The sequence below is a fragment of the Eptesicus fuscus genome, chromosome 18 (genome assembly GCF_027574615.1).
Source record: "Eptesicus fuscus isolate TK198812 chromosome 18, DD_ASM_mEF_20220401, whole genome shotgun sequence".
NCBI lineage: Eukaryota > Metazoa > Chordata > Mammalia > Chiroptera > Vespertilionidae > Eptesicus > Eptesicus fuscus.
In genome coordinates, this window is record NC_072490.1 from 33,027,901 (window position 1) to 33,045,904 (window position 18,004).

The 18,004-nt window shown below is 45.4% G+C and overlaps 1 protein-coding gene across 1 annotated transcript in view; it reads left to right on the forward strand.

The window, feature by feature from the left end:
• LOC103299613 (uncharacterized) overlaps nucleotides 1–17,515 on the forward strand; it is a 28,375-nt gene extending 10,860 nt beyond the window's left edge. The window contains exons 5-9 of the mRNA XM_054708151.1: nucleotides 3,739–3,834; nucleotides 10,707–10,842; nucleotides 14,390–14,496; nucleotides 16,901–17,013; nucleotides 17,274–17,515. Coding sequence (XP_054564126.1) covers nucleotides 3,739–3,834; nucleotides 10,707–10,842; nucleotides 14,390–14,496; nucleotides 16,901–17,013; nucleotides 17,274–17,285 — 464 coding nt within the window. The 3' untranslated portion in view covers nucleotides 17,286–17,515. The remainder of the gene's footprint in view (nucleotides 1–3,738; nucleotides 3,835–10,706; nucleotides 10,843–14,389; nucleotides 14,497–16,900; nucleotides 17,014–17,273) is intronic.
• The last annotated feature ends 489 nt before the right edge of the window (nucleotides 17,516–18,004 follow it).

Sequence of the window (18,004 nt, forward strand, 5' to 3'; positions counted from 1 at the left end):
ATATGTTGAAATCCTAATTCTCAAGATGATGGTATTAGGAGGTGGAGCTTTGGGGAGGTGCTGAGGTCATGAGAGCAGAGCCCTCCTGAATGGGATTCGTGCCCTTATAAAAGAGGCCCCAGGGAGCTCCCCCCCTCTGCCATGTGAGGTCACAGCGAGAAGACAGCTGTCTGAACCAGGAAGCAAGCTCTCACCTGACGCTGAGTCTGCCGGTGCTGGGAGACCGTAAGGAGGAAATGTTTGTTGTTTCTAAGCCACCAGTCCATGGGATCTCGTCATAGCACCCCCAAAGCACCAGGACACGGAATACCTGGAAACTTCCAGGGGGGTGAGTTTGAGAGGGTGTGGATGATTTTTTTTTTTAATGTCCAGATTCTCAACTTCCAGGACCTGATACCTGTGATTGAGTTCCTTGGTCACCATCATCATTTTACTTTGCCAAAGAAAGGCACATTTCTTTCCCACCCAGGATCTGAGCAGAGCGTCTTCCCTAGGGAACAAAACAAAGAGGCAATTCAAACTATTAATGTAAGTGTTAAGAAAGTGAGTGTCTCTAATAAATCAGTGACAAACCACTTTTTACACATGGTTGGCATCCAATTTTTGCTTTTAATGCAATTTAAGGAGGGCATAAACACTATTAACTGACAAGTTATTAAAAACCTTTTTTTCAATCGACCATATGTGATTTTTAGCCTATAACTCAGGCGTTCACAGAATCGAATTATATTGCTATGATAAAAATCATTCTAGAATTTCCCAGCTAAGTTTGAATTATAGATAAAAAAATAAATAATTTATTATAAGTATGTCCCGTGCAATGTTTGGGATATATATAGTAACTAAAATAATTATTCTTTATCTCTCTGACATTTAAATTGAACTGGGTGTCCTGTATTTGGGGCAGGGAGGGGGTGGGTAAGGAACATTACATCTGGCAACCCTATTCCACTTCCATGTGTATGAACAAGATTTCCCAGCATTTACAATTATCACAATGAAAAATAGAAATAGCATTGATGTGGTGTCTGCCTCATTTTAGCAGTGATATTCTTTAATGAATACAGGAATCTATATATATAAGGTAATATGCAAAGTATCCCCTCAGGAGTTCAACAGGGAGACCGGGAGTTCGATTGCTCGCTATGACGTGCACTGACCACCAGGGGGCAGTGTGGAATGAAGGAAGCCCCAACAGGCAGCTGGGAAAGGAAGGCCCCAATCGGCCCTGATCACCAGCCAGGCCTAGGGACCCTACCTGTGCACAATTTCGTGCACCAGGCCTCTAGTTAATTATAAAGACAAATATATAAAACAGCACCATCTACCTCATTGACAGGCATTCAATAAAATTTTATGTTTGTATCTAATTAGGATTTATCAAAATGTATAAAATACCTATGTTGTATTAATCAATCATATGCTTCTAAAAATTGATTAATAATTGCAGAAGACATTTTTAATACTTTAGAGCCTTATGATCCCAGACATTTTAAAATTTCAATTTTTGTAAATGTAGCATTTTTGTTACGGAGAAGTGTTACAGGATGAGCTATAGAAGACTCAAATATAAAATTTTGTGAAATAAGTAGAATGTGAATACAAATGAAAGCACAAGAAGAAAGGGGAATAATGTAAAATTTTAAATCACTAAAGAAGAATTTGTTCATGTTTTGAGTCGTTTGGGATTTATTAATTGATTGATTGATTTGAGAGAGGGGAAGGGATAGAGAAAGAGAAACATCGATCAGTTGCCTCCAATACGCACTCTGACCAGGATTGAACCACAACCTACGTATGAGCCCTGATCGGGAATCACACCCAAAACCTTGGCACATGGGGAGGATGCTCCAACCAACTGAGCTACCCAGCCAGGGCAGTTGTTTGGGATTTTTAAAACTACATATTTTTATTGATTTCAGAGGGGAAGGGAGAGGAGAGAGAGAGACAGAAACATCAATGAAGACAGGGAATCATTGATCAGTTGCCTCCTGCATGCTCCCTACTGGGGATGGAGCCCGCAACTGGGGCATGTGCCTTGACCAGAATCAAACCCAGGACCTTTCAGTCTGCAGGTCAGCACTCTACCCACTGAGCCAAACCAGCTAGGGCTGTTTGGAATTTTTTAATAGAGGACGGTGGCTATCAGATCACTTGGAAATTTAGATTCCATTTGATACACTTAAGAGAAAGGTAGGACAGATTTCATTTTTAAATGTCAACATGTGCCATCCTTGCTAGAAATCTCATCCTTTAAATTTTAAAACTTATGATGACCAAGTTTAAATTCCAACCTCAAAATGTACCAGGTAGCTTTTCAATATTCCCCTTGGGTGCTATGGAAGCAGTAATGTTGGGAGGCCACTGCTTTGGAAGGCCCAAATGTTTGATTCTCTCTCCTCTTCTGTGAGTTACTCCCAGACCTCCCAGTAACCTCTCCTTCCCACCAGAGTCAGGCACAGTGGATTTCTGTTGCTGACAAAGAGGCATGACTGCCTCACGATCCAAAGACCAGTTTGTTTTCTGAATTACTTGTTATCGTGTGTAATATGTAATCTTAGTAATGATGCTCCTTCCTCCCTCCCCCCCTTCCTTTTTTCCTTCACCAACGTGTCTGTGCTCAAGCGTGTCCCTCCTTGTGTGTGCCAAGTACCGGTTCTTGGGAGACATTAGTGCATGAAGCAAAGAGCCTGCCCCAGAGGAGAGGCTGGGAGTGCATTTACCCGTGTGTGTATGCATGGGTGTCTGTGTGCAGCGGGGTGGGAGCCAGACAGTTTCTAAAAGAAATAACAAATATACACAGGCTACAGTTCGTTAGAAGGTGATTACTGCCATGGAAAAATAAAACGTCAAGCGAGATAGGCAAGTTTGGGAGTCTGGGGAAGGAGGATGGGTGAGGTGTGATTTCAAACAGATGGTTGAGTGTGGGTCTCCTAGAAAAGGTAGCATTTGTGTACAGACACTAGAGGTGAGGGAGTGCGCCTGAGGGTAAATTGGGAGCGCATTCCAGATGGAGGGGGTGGCCTGCACCAAGGCCGCAAGGAATAGCAAGGAGCGAGCAGGGTGATAACAGGGACCCGGGGTCAAGGGCCTTGTTAGCTAGGAGGGAGCAGAGTGGTTAGGCTTTAGATCTGAGAAGAAACCCTCCATCTGTGTGGCAAACTGTCTGAGTGGGACGGGGATGGGCGTCCTATCGGGAGGCTGTTTTCAACCAGGTAAGGGGTGCCTACCCAGGTGAGATGAGGGTAGTAGAGAGAGGTCAGCCTCTACATCTGTACCATTTCCTGATGGATGGGGTGTGGGGTGCAAGACGCAGAAAAAGAAGGGTGTTATGACTCCAGCGTGATAATGCACTAATATTTTTTTATAAAATATTTCAAAAAATATGTTCCTCTCTGCTACATTCTTACAAATCCCAGAGATTTGGCGCCATTGTACAGAGGGCAGCTGTGGGACGTGAATTATCTATGGGAGGCCTTGCAGGAAGGTTCTCGGGGCCCTACTTGGTGGCTTGTTCCCCTCAAATCTTTGAGGAAATAAACATGAAAAAGACAGGACTGAGCTGGAGTGAACGCAGACAATGGCTGGGATAATCCTCTCTCCTGAGAAATCTCTCGGCCCAAATTGTACATAAAATGAAGGCAATAAGCCATAGGTATCTAAGTGTGTCAAAAAACCCATCCATGCATCTTTGAACAGGCTTTTTTTTTTTTAATCCTTTATTTTTTTTCCATACAGCCAGTCAGAGAGGAAGTTCAACTTTGAACCAGATGACAAAGTCATCTGGAACTGGAACTGTGAAAACTACTTCAGGGAAGAAGAAGAGAAAAAAAGGTATTTTTTGTTGTTGTTTCCATTATTCCTCTCACTTCCTTCATCATGAAATCACTTCCTCTTTTCATGGGCTGTGCGCGCCCACTGCGACCGTAATTACCCCAAACAGAAAAACTCAAGAGGTTAGAGGCCTTGAAGAACTGCCAGCTGCCTGGGGTCACTCTTTCAGTCACATCGATGACAGACGCTGTCCTCAAGGCCATTTGGGGCTGGTGCGTGAGGGATGCAGTAAGGGATGTCCCTGGTTCCTGTCCCAAGGAGCTTACCTTCTGGTCCTTAGAGCTGCCTCCACTGAAGGTGGTTATCACGTGCCAGCTCTGAGTGGGGCACCCGTGAGCTCCTGCCTCTCGGGGGTATACCAGTATTAGTTCCCGAGGGCTGCCATAACAAAGGACCACGGACCAGGTGGCTTAACGAGTAGCGACACCCTGCCTCACAGGGCTGGAGCCTGGAAGTCAAGATCGAGATGTTGGCCGGGTTGGCTCCTCCCGGAGGGCCTAAGGGAGAATGGGTTCCACGCCTCTCACAGCTTCTGGTGCTTTGCTGGCAGCCTTTGGTCTCCTTGGCTTGAAATGACCCCACCCTTGGCCTTGGCGTTCTCCTTTTGTGTGTGTCTGCGCCCAGATTTCCCCCTTTTATAAGGACACCAGTCACGTTGGATTAGGGCCCACTCTAATCTAGATAGGACTTCATCTACGTTAATTCTATCTGCCGTGACCCTGTTTCCGAATAAGGTCACATGCCGGTGAACTGGGGGTTAGCACTTCAACATGTGAATCTGGGAGGAGGCAAAGTCAACTCAGCGTGTAGGTTAGAAGCAGGGTACACACCTAGGGAACAACAACAACAACACAAAGCAGCATCTGCCAAGGGCCACACGTGGACCCTGGGTTCAGAGAAGGGCCTTCTCCCCCAGGTACAGAACTGGGGAGAAGTCTCTGTGAACGAGCCAAGAACCAACCTGATGCGGAAAGAAAGGAAGGACTCAATGAGGAAAGACCTAAGTGAGGCAGAAAGGCCAGCCCCTAGCCCCGTGCAGCTGGAACAAGAGGGTGGGGAGGCGCACCTGGCAGGAGGTGTGGGGCACATGAGAGAGGACCTCGCATGTCAGGCGAAGAGTTGGACGGAACCCAGTAGACGATGGGAGCCATTAAAGTCTTTTGTCTCCCAAGAGACCCTGTGCCTCAAATCAACAGGAACACCTTGTATTGAGTATACATTTGTTTTACAGTTTCTCACAAAGAGCAGGCCATCTTCATGCAAAGCAAATGTAAACACAGCTCCTCCCATTGGATAGGTTCTTTTGAAGTCGGAAGGTCTTTGGTTGGGGGTGAGTTTGGCCCTTGGTAGAAGAGTTCTACTTGTTTCGAAATAAAGGGTCAGCTTCAACTGCTACACATCAGCCTCCTGGGCAAGGAGTCCAGATGGTTTCCATGTGGCCCCAATTGGAAGCAGGCAAACTATTTTCATGCTGCTCCTTTGTGGGCAGCAGGCTTTGGGCCCGCTGCTTGGAAAGTACGAATCAAAACCCCACTCAGAAGCCTGACACCCTTTAAAAGTCCCCTCCAAGTGCATAATTACAAGAACTTGACAGCGTTACATTTAGCAGCCATTTATAAGTTACTAGAGGCCCGATGCACGAAAATTCGTGCAGAGTAGGCCTTCCTTCCCCTGGCTGCTGGCACCCGCTTCCCTCCTGCACCCGGGACCGGGCTGCTTCCCTCTGGCCCCAGCTTCGTCTGGAATGACATCTGGAAGATGTCTGGTCTAATTAGCATATTACCCTTTTATTATTATAGATTAGAAGAGGCAAGGGATTCCATTTCTTTGCTTCTAGAGGTGAAACATCCGTTTGTCCAAGTCAGTCCTGCCTCAAAGCGCCACTGAACAGAGATTGCTCCCCGCGCACCAAGGTCTGAACCAGTAGGTCAGAGATAAGGCTCGAGAATTTGCTTTTCTATCAACTTCCCAAGTGATGCTGATGCTATTAGTCCAGGCTCTGACTTTGAAAACCACAACGGCTTTAGCCTTGGAAGAAAATCAGCTTGCCTTTCTATTTCTTTTGCTCAGTAAAGAAAACCAGAGGCAGAGGGGAGCTCCGAGATGCCTTTTCTCTGCCATGGCAGTCACAGAACAAACAGGGCCCAGGCCCATTTCTGTTCTGGCCTCTCTGTCTCTTCTAGACCCCATCTGGCCCACCTCTGAGCCCCGTGGCTCTGTACCGGGGCTCTATGAGAATTAGGGACCCTGAGCCTGAGGGTGTCAGCACTCGAGTGAGTGACGTTGGCTTGGCCTATGCCTACTCACAGGCCCATCAGCCCATAAAGAGCCAGAAGATGGCTCAAGACTGGAAGTCACTGCAAGGTCATCAGGAACCGTCATCTGCAGATAAGTTATCTCCCCTGAGCCCCATTCAGCCAGTCCCGCCATGTCACCTCAGGCCCCAAACCATTCCTGGAAGACCCAGGGGTGCCCCATCACCTATGCCTGCTCTGCTTCCCAGCCCAAGCCCCACACCATAGCTCTCAGGATTGTCTTTGTTCTTGAGGATTTAGGACTGGGAAGCAAAATCCAACCATAAAATGGTCAGCCCACAGCCTGGGATTGTTAGACATCTGCTAGAGTACCAATGCCGCCCAAGTGGCAAATTCACTTCCCCCAAAATTAGGCATTACTGCTTATATCATAGCCACAGTCCATAGGCATGCTGACAGCATTAAGGAATTCAAAGGTCAGGTTCCAAAGTCAAGATGTAATCTTCAAAAGAACTTTATTTGTTCCAAACCAGGAAGTGACTGGTCATAACCCTGACATTACTTTACTTGGGATTTTATCCTGGGGCGATGCTAAACGGTGGAAACCTTTGTGGACAGGTTCCAAGGTCTGAGGTGTGAATCAACCAACACTAATTATACTTTTTCTTCCTTAAGACCTGCAATCAAGCAAATGCAAATTTATGTTCTGGTTTATAAATCTCTGGTCATTACACAGGCAGTCACTCATGCTTCCTGTTGATGGGGGAGGGGGAGCTATTTTTAACAAGCTTTAAAAAAAAAAAAATCTACCTCAAGAAGATGATCCTACCAGGACCTGGCATCCACAGATGAACATTTGAGGAGTCGTTAAGCAAAACAATCCGGTGCCCACCTACCCTGGCAGTCCCAGAAGAGGCCAGAGAAGGAAGGACAAGCTGAGTCTTCTTCTCTGGGGAGCTTCCGGTTCCATGAAAGTTTATACTTACCCTTTGGATGCCGGTCCACGTAGGAAAAAGAGCTCTCTCTGGGAGGAATGAGAAAAGGTTCATCAGCTGGAAAAGAGAGGGCATTCTAGGCAAAGGGAGCCACAGGACACAAGGTCCGAGGTGAAAGGGCCCGGCGTGTGCAGGGCTGGGCGTGTGGGAAGCGTGGCATCCGCCGCAGAGTGGTCATTAGGAGAATGACGAGGGATGTCGCTGAAAAGGCCGGTGGACACACAGGGCCAAAGCCATGAATGCCGTCGAGGAGTTAGACTTTTCTCCTGTGTGCAAAGGGAGGGCCGCAGTGCTTTTGAAGCAAGGCAGCGACATAATGAGAATTGGACTCTTGAAAAGGACCTCAGGCAGCTTTGCAGAATGTATTTCAGAGAGAGGGACAGCTGGACAGTGGGAGGTGAGTTTGGAGAATTTTACAACAGTGCAGGGAAGAGAGGATAAAGTACAGAGCTGAGGCTGCAGAATCCAAATGTATTTAGGAGAAGAATTGACAACACCTGGTATTGGGTTCAGCGAGGGTGGTAAGAAAGATTCTGAAGTCAGGAACAAATGGGGGATCTGGGCAATTAACCAAAGAGCAAGCGGGGGGAAGCACAGGGTTGGGAGAGTTCTTATTGGTTCTATGGGGTGGCTTCCAGGGAAGACGTGCGGTTGTCAGCAGTATATGTCTGATCCTCAGGAAGCCCGTGGCAAAAGGGGGGACACCTTACACATAGAGATTCTTCACCAGGTCGCCCCCATTCCAGTGCTTCAGTGACTTACAAAGTCCAGGAACGAAACTGGGAAGGGGGGCAGTGTTATTTACTGCACTCCGAGTGCCTCTATGGCTGTCACTTCACCACGCCTCCCAGTCCCTCCTCACAGTGCATCCAAGGGGTGAGTATTGTGATCTCTGTGTTAGCGACGAGGCAGTTTAGGTTCAGAGAAGTTCGGTGACTTTCTGGGGAGTCACACAGCTTTCTCCAGAGAGAGATTTCACACCCGGAGATTCTGCCCATTTTACTGTGCCTCCTGGCACAATCGGCATTGCTGTGCCACTGCCAAGTTCTCTGAGACAGAGGGGAATAAATGAAAGGGGTCGTTGTTGGTGAGCTTGTTTTTGTTTTAAAGAAATGTAAGGTTAGGTAAAAATAGATCGAGATGCACAGCTGGAGTGGATCAAGTGTTGCCAGGGGCTGAGCATGGACTCACCTTTACTCCAAGGAAGTTGTTTTCCATCCAGAAAAAAAAAGAAAGAGGATTTGGTTCTGCTTGGACTTTGGTGAAAGGCCCAGAAGTGGAAGTCGCTGTACTGAGCAGCACCAGCCTCGGTCCCCTCTCAGAGGGCATGTGACTCGCTGGCGGTCGAAATTCTGGAGAGTAGTTTGAACTAGCGTTTTCCAACATGATAGTTCCCATGGGCCAAGATGGCGTTGTTACCTCCCTTACCACCAGTTGGAGGGAGGTCCGGATTGTTCTTCCCGTGGGGATGTGAGTTGCGCCAGGCCAATGGCCGGCCAGGGAGCTCCCTCCCTCTCCAGTGGCACACGTTGGGGCCAGGCCGGCTACGTTGGGGATGTGGGCTGGCTGAGGCTGCCTCCCTCCTTGCACAGGAATGTGGCCTTTGGCCGTGGCCCCGTTGGCCTCGTGTTTTATCGTAACCTTAACTTTTCAGAGACATTTATATTCGTGAAGAGATTGGATAAATAGAAATATCATATTCTCTGTATGTTCATGAATCTCAAGGCATCATTAGCTACACTGGACTTGGAAAAACAAGGAACAGTGAGATAGAAGTTTCCACAGTATGATTGCATTCTGTTTCTATTATTCATGGACTCGCTCATTTATTCAATGAACAGTTATTAAACACCTGCACGGTGCCAGATTCTATTCTAGTATGTTAGCACCGTTGTATGATTCATGTTTGTCATTTGCTATCGTCCCCATGCCCTGGATGTGAGGACAAGTGAAATTTGGACAAATTAGGCGTATCCCCAATAAAACCAAAGGACAGGCTAGTTTTCATCCCTCCGACTGTGTTTTAGAGGCAAAGAAATCCTGTCACTCTTATTCAGTAATCCAGCAGATTAGATGCATATCCAAAGAAACCAATGGAATCTTTTTTAAAAACATAATTTAAAAAAAAATAACTGGCAAAACTAGAATGGCCCAATGTCCCTTCCCCTGACATTAAAGTTCTCTTTCCTAACTTGAAAATGTGTACTTACTTACCACCAGCTCTTCTCTCTTCTCACTAGCTAGCATTCACTTCCTGTCAGCTTCATGAGGGCAGGGAGTTCTGTTTCCTGTTGGATTCCCATCGCCTCGAACAGTGACTGGCACATAACGGGAGCTCAAAAATATTGCCTGCTGAGCCCTGGCTGGTTCGCCTCAGTGGATAGAGCATCAACCTGCGGGCTGAAGGGTCCTGGGTTTGATTCCGGTTGGGGGCACACGCCTGGGTTGCGGGCTCCATCCTCAGTAGCGGATATGTAGGAAGCATCCAACCAATGATTCTCTCTCATCATTGATGTTTCTCTCTCTCTCTCCCTTTCCCTTCCTCTCTGAAATCAATAAAAAATATTTTATATATATATATATATATATATATATATATACACACACACACAGATATAGATATAGATATAGATATGCATATGCCTGCTGAATGCACTCAAGTCCAAGACTCCTGTCTAGCCCTGGGGTTATGTTCTCAAATCAATAGATTTTTGCATGTTAGGCAAAATTAGTGCATAGCTAAGCGAGCCTTTAAAATCCCTTACATTGCCCCCACAAAACCACATGCAGCTATATGATCTCCAAGTCCCACCCGGTGTCTTCCTGGCTTTGGAACAGATTATTGTTTTCCAGTTGAGCCCCAGGATGAAGTAGTTGGCTAGTGTTTAGAGGGTCCTGTTGCACACGAAGCATATAACTGCAAGCACTTAGAGCCCCCGCCGGGCCCCCCAAAGCAACCTGCCTTTGGGACTGGAAACTCAGCTCTGCCCTCTCACACTTACTGAGTGGATGAGCCGGCATTATAGCCACACCGTTCCTCTTTCTCTATCCCTGTCCTGCATTTTTTCTCTGCTAAACTCCTAAACTTGACCTGGTGTTAATTAAACGTGTACATGATGCACTCTACAGCTGGACAGACTGACAAAGGTGGACCAGACTCTAGGACCACTGGCCTCAGTCATGCAGTCTATGAAGGCAGAATGGTTCTTTTGCCTTTGAATTTGTCATTCTACAAAGCAAAAAAAAAAAAAGTGACAACTTTATAGGTTCTCACTGAACCCCGTGTATGGGCTATTACTTCCCCAGGATCAGTGGACAGCTCATTCTTCTGTCAAGAAGATCCAGAGACCTTGATTTTCTTCTTTAGCAAAAGTAAAGGAAGCAATCTCAGTCTTCAATGAAATTTCCTTTCATTCAGACAATTTGGAGCTTGCTGTCATAAAGAACAAAGGATGTACTGAGTGTTTTTTAAAATGAGTTCTTAAATTACTTGTATTTCCTTAACTGTACGACAAAATGCATCTACCCACACAAGTGAAATAAGTCTGTGTGGTTTTTTAAAAACCCATGGTAAACGGGGGAACTATTGTCTAAAAATAACACAACACAAATTTTCCCATAGGAATCAAGAAAAATATTAAAGGTCTGATGGAGGCTGGTCCTTGGTTAGTGAAATTGTATTTGGCCGATAATGGCATAGATGGAAAAGGGAAAGATGGAGAAAACAGTTTGTTGGAATTCACTCAAACCTTAACATGGTGAGTAGAAAATTGAGAGATTTTATTTGTTCATCTTCCAAAACTAAGGCTTGGGGTAAATCATGGGGACAGTTATTTAACTGCACCTTGTTAGCAGTGCTCAGTGAGGTTTTTCCTCTCTGGGAGAGAAGCCGTAACCCGTCTTGGTCTTGGGATGAGATCCTAAGGGAAGGCTGACAGTCACAGGAATGGCATGGCGGACCGCCATTTTGCTTTCTGCTCTGCCACACTACAGGTGACAGCAGAACTGGCTACTGAATTTGTGGGGACCCAGCCTGGCCGGCATGGCTCAGTGGTTGAGCTTTGACCTACGAACCAGGAGGTCACGGTTCGATTCCCAGTCAGGGCATGTGCCTGGGTTGCGGGCTCAGTCCCCAGTGTGGGGCATGCAGGAGGCAGCTGATCCATGATTCTCTCTCATCATTGATGTTTCTAGCTCTCCCTCCCTCTCCTTTCCTTTCTGAAATCAATAAAAATATATTATTAAAAAAAAGAAATTTGTGGGGACTTGGTGCAAATGCAAACTCATGGGCCCTTGTTCAATATTAAGAATTTTAGGATGAAAAGAGCAGAGCACGGAACCGAGCGAGGAGCCCGTCTGAGCATGGGGCCCTGTGCAGCTAACTGCCGGCTCTGTGTGCCGGGGAATGGAAACGCGTCTAATGGGCACCAGCGCTGGCAGTCCCTTCCCCATGTCCTTTTTTTAAAAAAATTATTTTTATTGATTTTTTATAGAGAGGAAGGGAGAGGGATAGAGAGCTAGAAACATCGATGAGAGAGAAACATTGATCAGCTGCCTCCTGCACACTCCCTACTGGGGATGTGCCCACAACCGAGGTCCATGCCCTTGACCGGAATCGAACCTGAGACCCTTGAGTCCGCAGGCCGACGCTCTATCCACTGAGCCAAACCGGTTAGGGCTCCCATGTCCTTTTAATTCTGACACTGAACACTTAAATCTTTTTGTTCTCATTTTGAAAGCATAATCATTGAGGAACACTGGAGATTAAAACACTTTCTTGGTATATTTGAATCATACCTCACGGTTCTTCTCGAGCAGACTGCCTGGTTCACGCTCTCGCTCCACGCTTTCCTAGCAGTACAATCTTAGGCACCTTACGTGGCTTCTCTGTGTCTGTTTCCTCGTTTGTAAAAATGGGGATGATAATAGTGCCGAACTCCAGAGGTTGTGTCAGGGTTAAATGGGATTGGGTATGTAGGGTGCCAAATGCAGTACCTCGGGCGCCAGCTAGCACCTTAATACAAACTGGGAAAAAGGGCCCCGCTGGGCAGAGGAATGAAAAGAGGCACCACCTCTGGCCAGTGAGTCCGAGGAAGTCGCCCCTTCCAGATCTGTGTTTCAGGGCCCAGGACCTGGATTTCAGCCGCACTCACACCCTTGGAAGGCCCTTTGTGCCAGGCACAGGCTTCGGCATGTGGGTGGCCACGATCACATCTGATGCAGAGTGAATGCTCTGTAAAACCATAGCTGACGGGAGGCTGCGTGAGTCGTGGCTAAACCCAGGGCCTCTGATCTCAGACCTAGGTGCAGCACTGTGGCGTTGTCAAGTTTGTCTTCAACGCTCTCCACCCTCCTTCTGTGCATCCCTGCTTCCTCCTGGAAGCAGGCCTGTTCTCACCCAGCTTGTAGGAAGCAATTGGACACAATCAGGCCATTCAGGAACCCAGAGTTGGTCAAGTCCTGATTAGACAGACTGTATCCTTGGGAGCAAGGCCTTCAAGAGGGAGAGTCTGGCGCGATCACTCAGCCCTGACCTTGAATTCTGCCTGCGGAATCAGCAGGAAGTGTGTACAGGGAGCAAAAGGATGGCCTTGTACTCACTCATTGACCCTAACCGAAATTTCCTATCCCCACACACGGTAAGAACTCAAAATTGTTTTAGTCACAGTTTCTTTCAAGAGTAGGGGCCAGGTGTGAAATTCCTTGTTATCCCTGCAATGTCTGGCACATAAGAATATGCATGTAGTAAGTATGCACTCGTTATAATGGCATTCTTGCTGTTGCATTTTGCAAGATGCTCTCATAGGAACTGCTGCATTCTGTTTTCACCACAACCTTATGACACAGGCAGAATAGCCCTTTTCAGGCCAGTTTTAGAGATGAGCCAAGTGAGGCCCCAGAGGCACATGGCCTGCTCATGATCACATGATTGACAAAAGACAGAAGCTGCCTAGGAACCCAGGCCTTCACCCAGATTCCATGTCCACCCATGATGCCAGAAATTCCCAAAGACAAGTCGGCTCAATAATCCTCAATGAAATTCGAAAAATAAAGACAGGTAGAATGTTCATTTTTCGTGAAGCTAAACTTACTTGATTTTAAAAAGCTATCCTGTAGCCCTAACCGGTTTGGCTCAGTGGATAGAACGTCGGCCTGCGGACTGAAGGGTCCCAGGTTCGATTCCAGTCAAGGGCATGTACCTTGGTTGTGGGCACATCCCCAGTAGGGGAGTGTGCAGGAGGCAGCGGATTGATGTTTCTCTCTCATCAATGTTTCTAACTCTCTCTCCCTCTCCCTTCCCTTCTCTCTGTAAAAAAATCAATAAAATATATATTTTTTAAAAAAGCAGCTATCCTTTAGCTCTAACCGGTTTGTCTCAGTGGATAGAGCATCGGCCTGCAGACTCAAGGGTCCCAGGTTCGATTCTGGTCAAGGGCATGTACCTTGGTTACATACCCAGTAGGGAGTGTGCAGGAGGCAGCTAATCGATGTTTCTCTCTCATCGATGTTTCTAACTCTCTATCCCTCTCCCTTCCTCTCTGTAAAAAAATCAATAAAATATATATTTTTTTAAAAACTATCCTTTAGCCCAGCCGGTGTGGCTCAGTGGATTGAATGTCGACCCACCAAGAGATCACTGGTTTGATTCCCAGTCAGGGCACATACCCAGGGTTGCAGGCTCCATCCCCTGTAGGGGGCGTGCAAGAGGCAACTGATCTATGTTTCTATCTCTCCCTTCCCCTCTCTCTAAAAATCAATAAAAGCATGTGTGTGTTTTTGTAAACTATCCTTTATTTCAAGATTATGGCCTTCCTAATTTCATGTAAAAATATTTGTTCTTTTATAGTGTTGCTAGGTAAGAGTTGTAATTTATGACATACTAAAATTTGCCAAACTGATCTTTGTCAGTCCTCCCAAGTTTTTTTTGTTTTGTTTTGTTTGTTTTTAATATTTTACTGCTGTGTAAAATCTATAAGACTGGGAAGCCCTGACAATACTATACCATACCTTTTAAATAAATAAATGGAAGATTTAAGGCAACCAAAAATCCTTATCCTACCAACTTACTTAGAATAGACATCCAAACTAGAGATTCAGGATGTCTCTAGTTTCAAACTGGGTCAGTGTATTATCTTTGGAAGCGGGGGGCGGCGGGGGAGGAGGAGGAGGGGAAGAAGAGGGATGGTGGTGGAGGGTGAAGAGGACCTAAAAAGAAAGATCATACTCCAAAATAACCGGAGTGAGTTTCTCTGAATAACCATGCTTGGAGCAACGCCATTTTGTTTTGTCATTTTCTTTGATCAGCCTGATCCGATACTCTGCCCACTTAAAGGAACTTGACCTTGGAAACAATGTCCTGGGAGAAAGGGCTGCTGCTGACATACTTGAAGCACTGAGAGCCAGAAAGACAGGTAGAGTGTTTTCAGTCTGTGTCCCTTCTACCTGTCCACATCCACTCATTCCGAACTGCTGTGCTCTTCACGCCAGCTGGGTGTCCTCAGTTCAACTCACTTCTGACGCTATCGCCCTGCAGACAGCATCAGATTCCACGTGGTGAGGGCTCTGTCCCCCAAGACTGCCCTCCACTTCAGAAGCCAGTTGCAAGACCAGGTTGTCACCTGTGCTTCTGATGGACTGGTTATCAATCAGGGGTTCCCATGACTGCTCATTGGGTTTAGTTAATTTGCTAGAGCCCCTCACAGGACTCAGGAAACCAGTTTACTCACTAGATTTCCAGTTTATTACAAAAGATATTAAAGGATACAAATCAACGAACAACAATACCTCGGGTGAGATTCCAAACAGAGGAGCTCTTGTCCTCGTGGAGCTGGGCCTGGGTGCTGGCATGTGGAAGCATCCTGGTTCCCATCCTAGAAGCTCTCTGAACTCTATCCTTTTGGGTCCTTATGGAGGCTTTATTACAGAGATATGATTGATTAAATCACTGGCCATTGGTGATTGGTTCATCCTCTATCAGGGGGTGGGACTGAAAGTTCCAACCCTCTGTTCATGGTTGGTTCCTTTGGCAACCAAGAGCCATTCTTAAAGGGGCTTTCCAAAAGTCACCTCATTAATATAAACTCAGTTGTGGCTGAAAGGGGCTTGCTCTGTATAACAAGACACCATCTCACCTTTATGGCTCTGAAAGTAGGCTTTAGGAACTGGGACAAGGGACCAAGGATCATAACAAAAAGCTGTCCTCATTTCTCTTATTACTCAGGAAATTCCAAGGGTTTGGGGAGCTGTGAGCTCCCAAACATGAACTAAGGCCAAATATATATGAGAAATATATTTTGGTCATCTTATAAATCATGATGATATCACATACCTTTATATGAAATCAGTGAGAACTCCTGGTTTCAAGTAATACAAAACCAACTCAAAGTGATTTAAGTACAAAAGGAAATTTGTTGAGCCTGGCCAGTGTGACTCAGTGGTTGAGCATTGACTTATGAACCAGGAGGTCTTGGTTCGATTCCTGGTCCAGGCACATGCCTGGGTTGCAGGCTCGATCCCCAGTGGGGGGCATGCAGGAGGCAGCCGATCAATGATTCTCTCACATCGTTGCTGTTTCTATCTCTCCCCTTCTTCCTTTCTCTCTAAAATCAATTTTAAAATATATATATTTTTAAAAACAGGAAATTTGTTGACTCATAACTAAAAGTCCAGGGGTGTTTCTAGCTTTAGGTCCAGCTGGATTCAGGGCTTCAAATAATGCTACCTACCTCTATCTCTTAGAAGACTTGCATCTGTGTTGACTTTATTCCCAGAAAAATTCTTCCCACACAGTGACAAGTTGGGTAGCATTAGCCAGAAGTTTACATTCTGCTAGTTTAAACTCAAGGAAGAGCCTTTCTCCTGATTGCATTAGGCCATAAGGAGTCACATGCACACCTGTTACCAATCACTGGCAGGGAGAAGAAATACACCAAGTGGCCAGCTCTGAGTTATGTGCTCACCCCTGAAGGGCAGGGGAGTGGAACCCCAAAGAAAACTTCAAGAAAGAAGCTAAAATGGAAGCTGGACAAGCAAAAACAAGCGAGACCCACTAAAAATACAGAGCTGATGGGGACCCTTTCCCCCTCCCCACGTGAGAGTCCATTCTGTGGGACTCTTTCCCTCTCCCCATGTGGGAGTCTGTACTTGTTCTTCAATAAATCTCCACCTTTGCTATACAATAAATAAATAAATAAATAAATAAATAAATAAATAAATAAATGGAGCTGATGAATACCAGGATCAGAATTTTGCTTCAGATGATTAAACTGGAAGTAGAGCCCAGGATGGATTTGACGTTGGGAAATCTGGGGTTAGGAAGTCCAGTTAGAAGGCTACCACAACCATCAGGTAAAATACATAGACAGTGGGGAAAGAAAAGAAAGGACTAGTGGGAGTTATTACAGAAATAACTTGTCACGGGTCACTCACATCAAGAAGATATAGGGAAAGGGTATTAAGTGTGATGAAAGTTTCCAGTTAATAAGAATGTGGGAGCCCTGGCTGGTGTGGCTCAGTTGGTTGAGTGTTATCCCATGCATCGAAAGATCACTGGTTTGATTCCCGATCAGGGCACATTCCCCAGTTGCTCGATCCCCAGTGGGGGTATGCAGGAGGCAGCTGATCGATGTCTCTCTCTCTCTCTCTCTCTCTCTCTCTCTCTCTCTCTCTCATTCTTTCTCTCTAAAATAATAAAAACATATTATTAAAAAAAATAATGTGGGAGAATGGCCCTTTCAGAAGCCTGTGGCTCAGTCCATCAAATGGAGAGTTGTGAGATATCCTATCCATTTACTATTATGTGCTTCCCCCTCTCAGGTAAACTCCCAGTCTTAAAAGTTACAGTCACCCCTCAGATCTCTTCGGACACCTTCAGATCTATTTGGAAAAGCTGCAATAAATCTAATGTTACCCGTAAAAGGAAGAAAAAGGTATGCTCTTGGATGTTTGTGGATGTTTGTTCCGGTTAGTTACAGCCACCAGGGGGCGCTGTATAGACCCTGCACACTCAACTGGGATAGACTATTACAGCAGATTTTGCACTTGATAATATGGTGAGAATTTTGGTTGTAAGTTAACAGTCCTCTAAGCCATCATTCCATTCTAATGAATGGTGATTGCACCAAAAAAAAAAAAAACCTTTTTTTTGTTTTGTTTTTAAATTTATGATTTCTTGTTCATTCTTTTACAGGTTAAACACTGAATATGGATACCATGTTTCCTTATGGATGCTATTTCCATGACCAGTGAGACACACATATAAAGATATTGGTTGTTATATGATAATATTTTTCACTATAACCAAGCCTCTTTCAAGTTCTAAAGTTTGATAAGACTGTTGTAGGAAAGTTCAAAGTAGTTTTAATGCTATCATGCTTGTCATTTTCTAAAATTTGGGTTTCACAAGTAAGCCTTAGTAAAAAAAAAAAAAAAGGTGGGATTCTTCTCTAGGGCTTTTTCTCTTGTGCATGTGAAATTTATAATTTGAAGAAAGTCGTGATTTTTATCTCAGAAAGAATCTTCTTTCATGAATATATCTGTAGTTGGGAACAATAGGAATGTTTGGAGATAATAACCACTTTCTAAAAGATAATATCCCCCAAACGGGGATCTTACACAAATGAGGAAACGTCTAGTCACTTTACCCCCAATTCAGATCTCAGACGGCTCCAGGGGAAATGGTAGAGGTATGGTTGATCAATGCGTGGATGGTAAATTAGATTAAGTTGAATTTTATATGACGTGATAACGTGGTACAGGAATGAAAAGCACAGACCTCGGAATTAAAAAATAAATTAGCATTCTCTGTGGAAACCTGTTACTTTTAACATATGACTTGGGCAAGTCAGTTAACCTCGTGCCTCACTTTCCCCTAATGTAAGATACAGATAAGAATGCTAGCTTTCTCAATTGGTAAGCTTG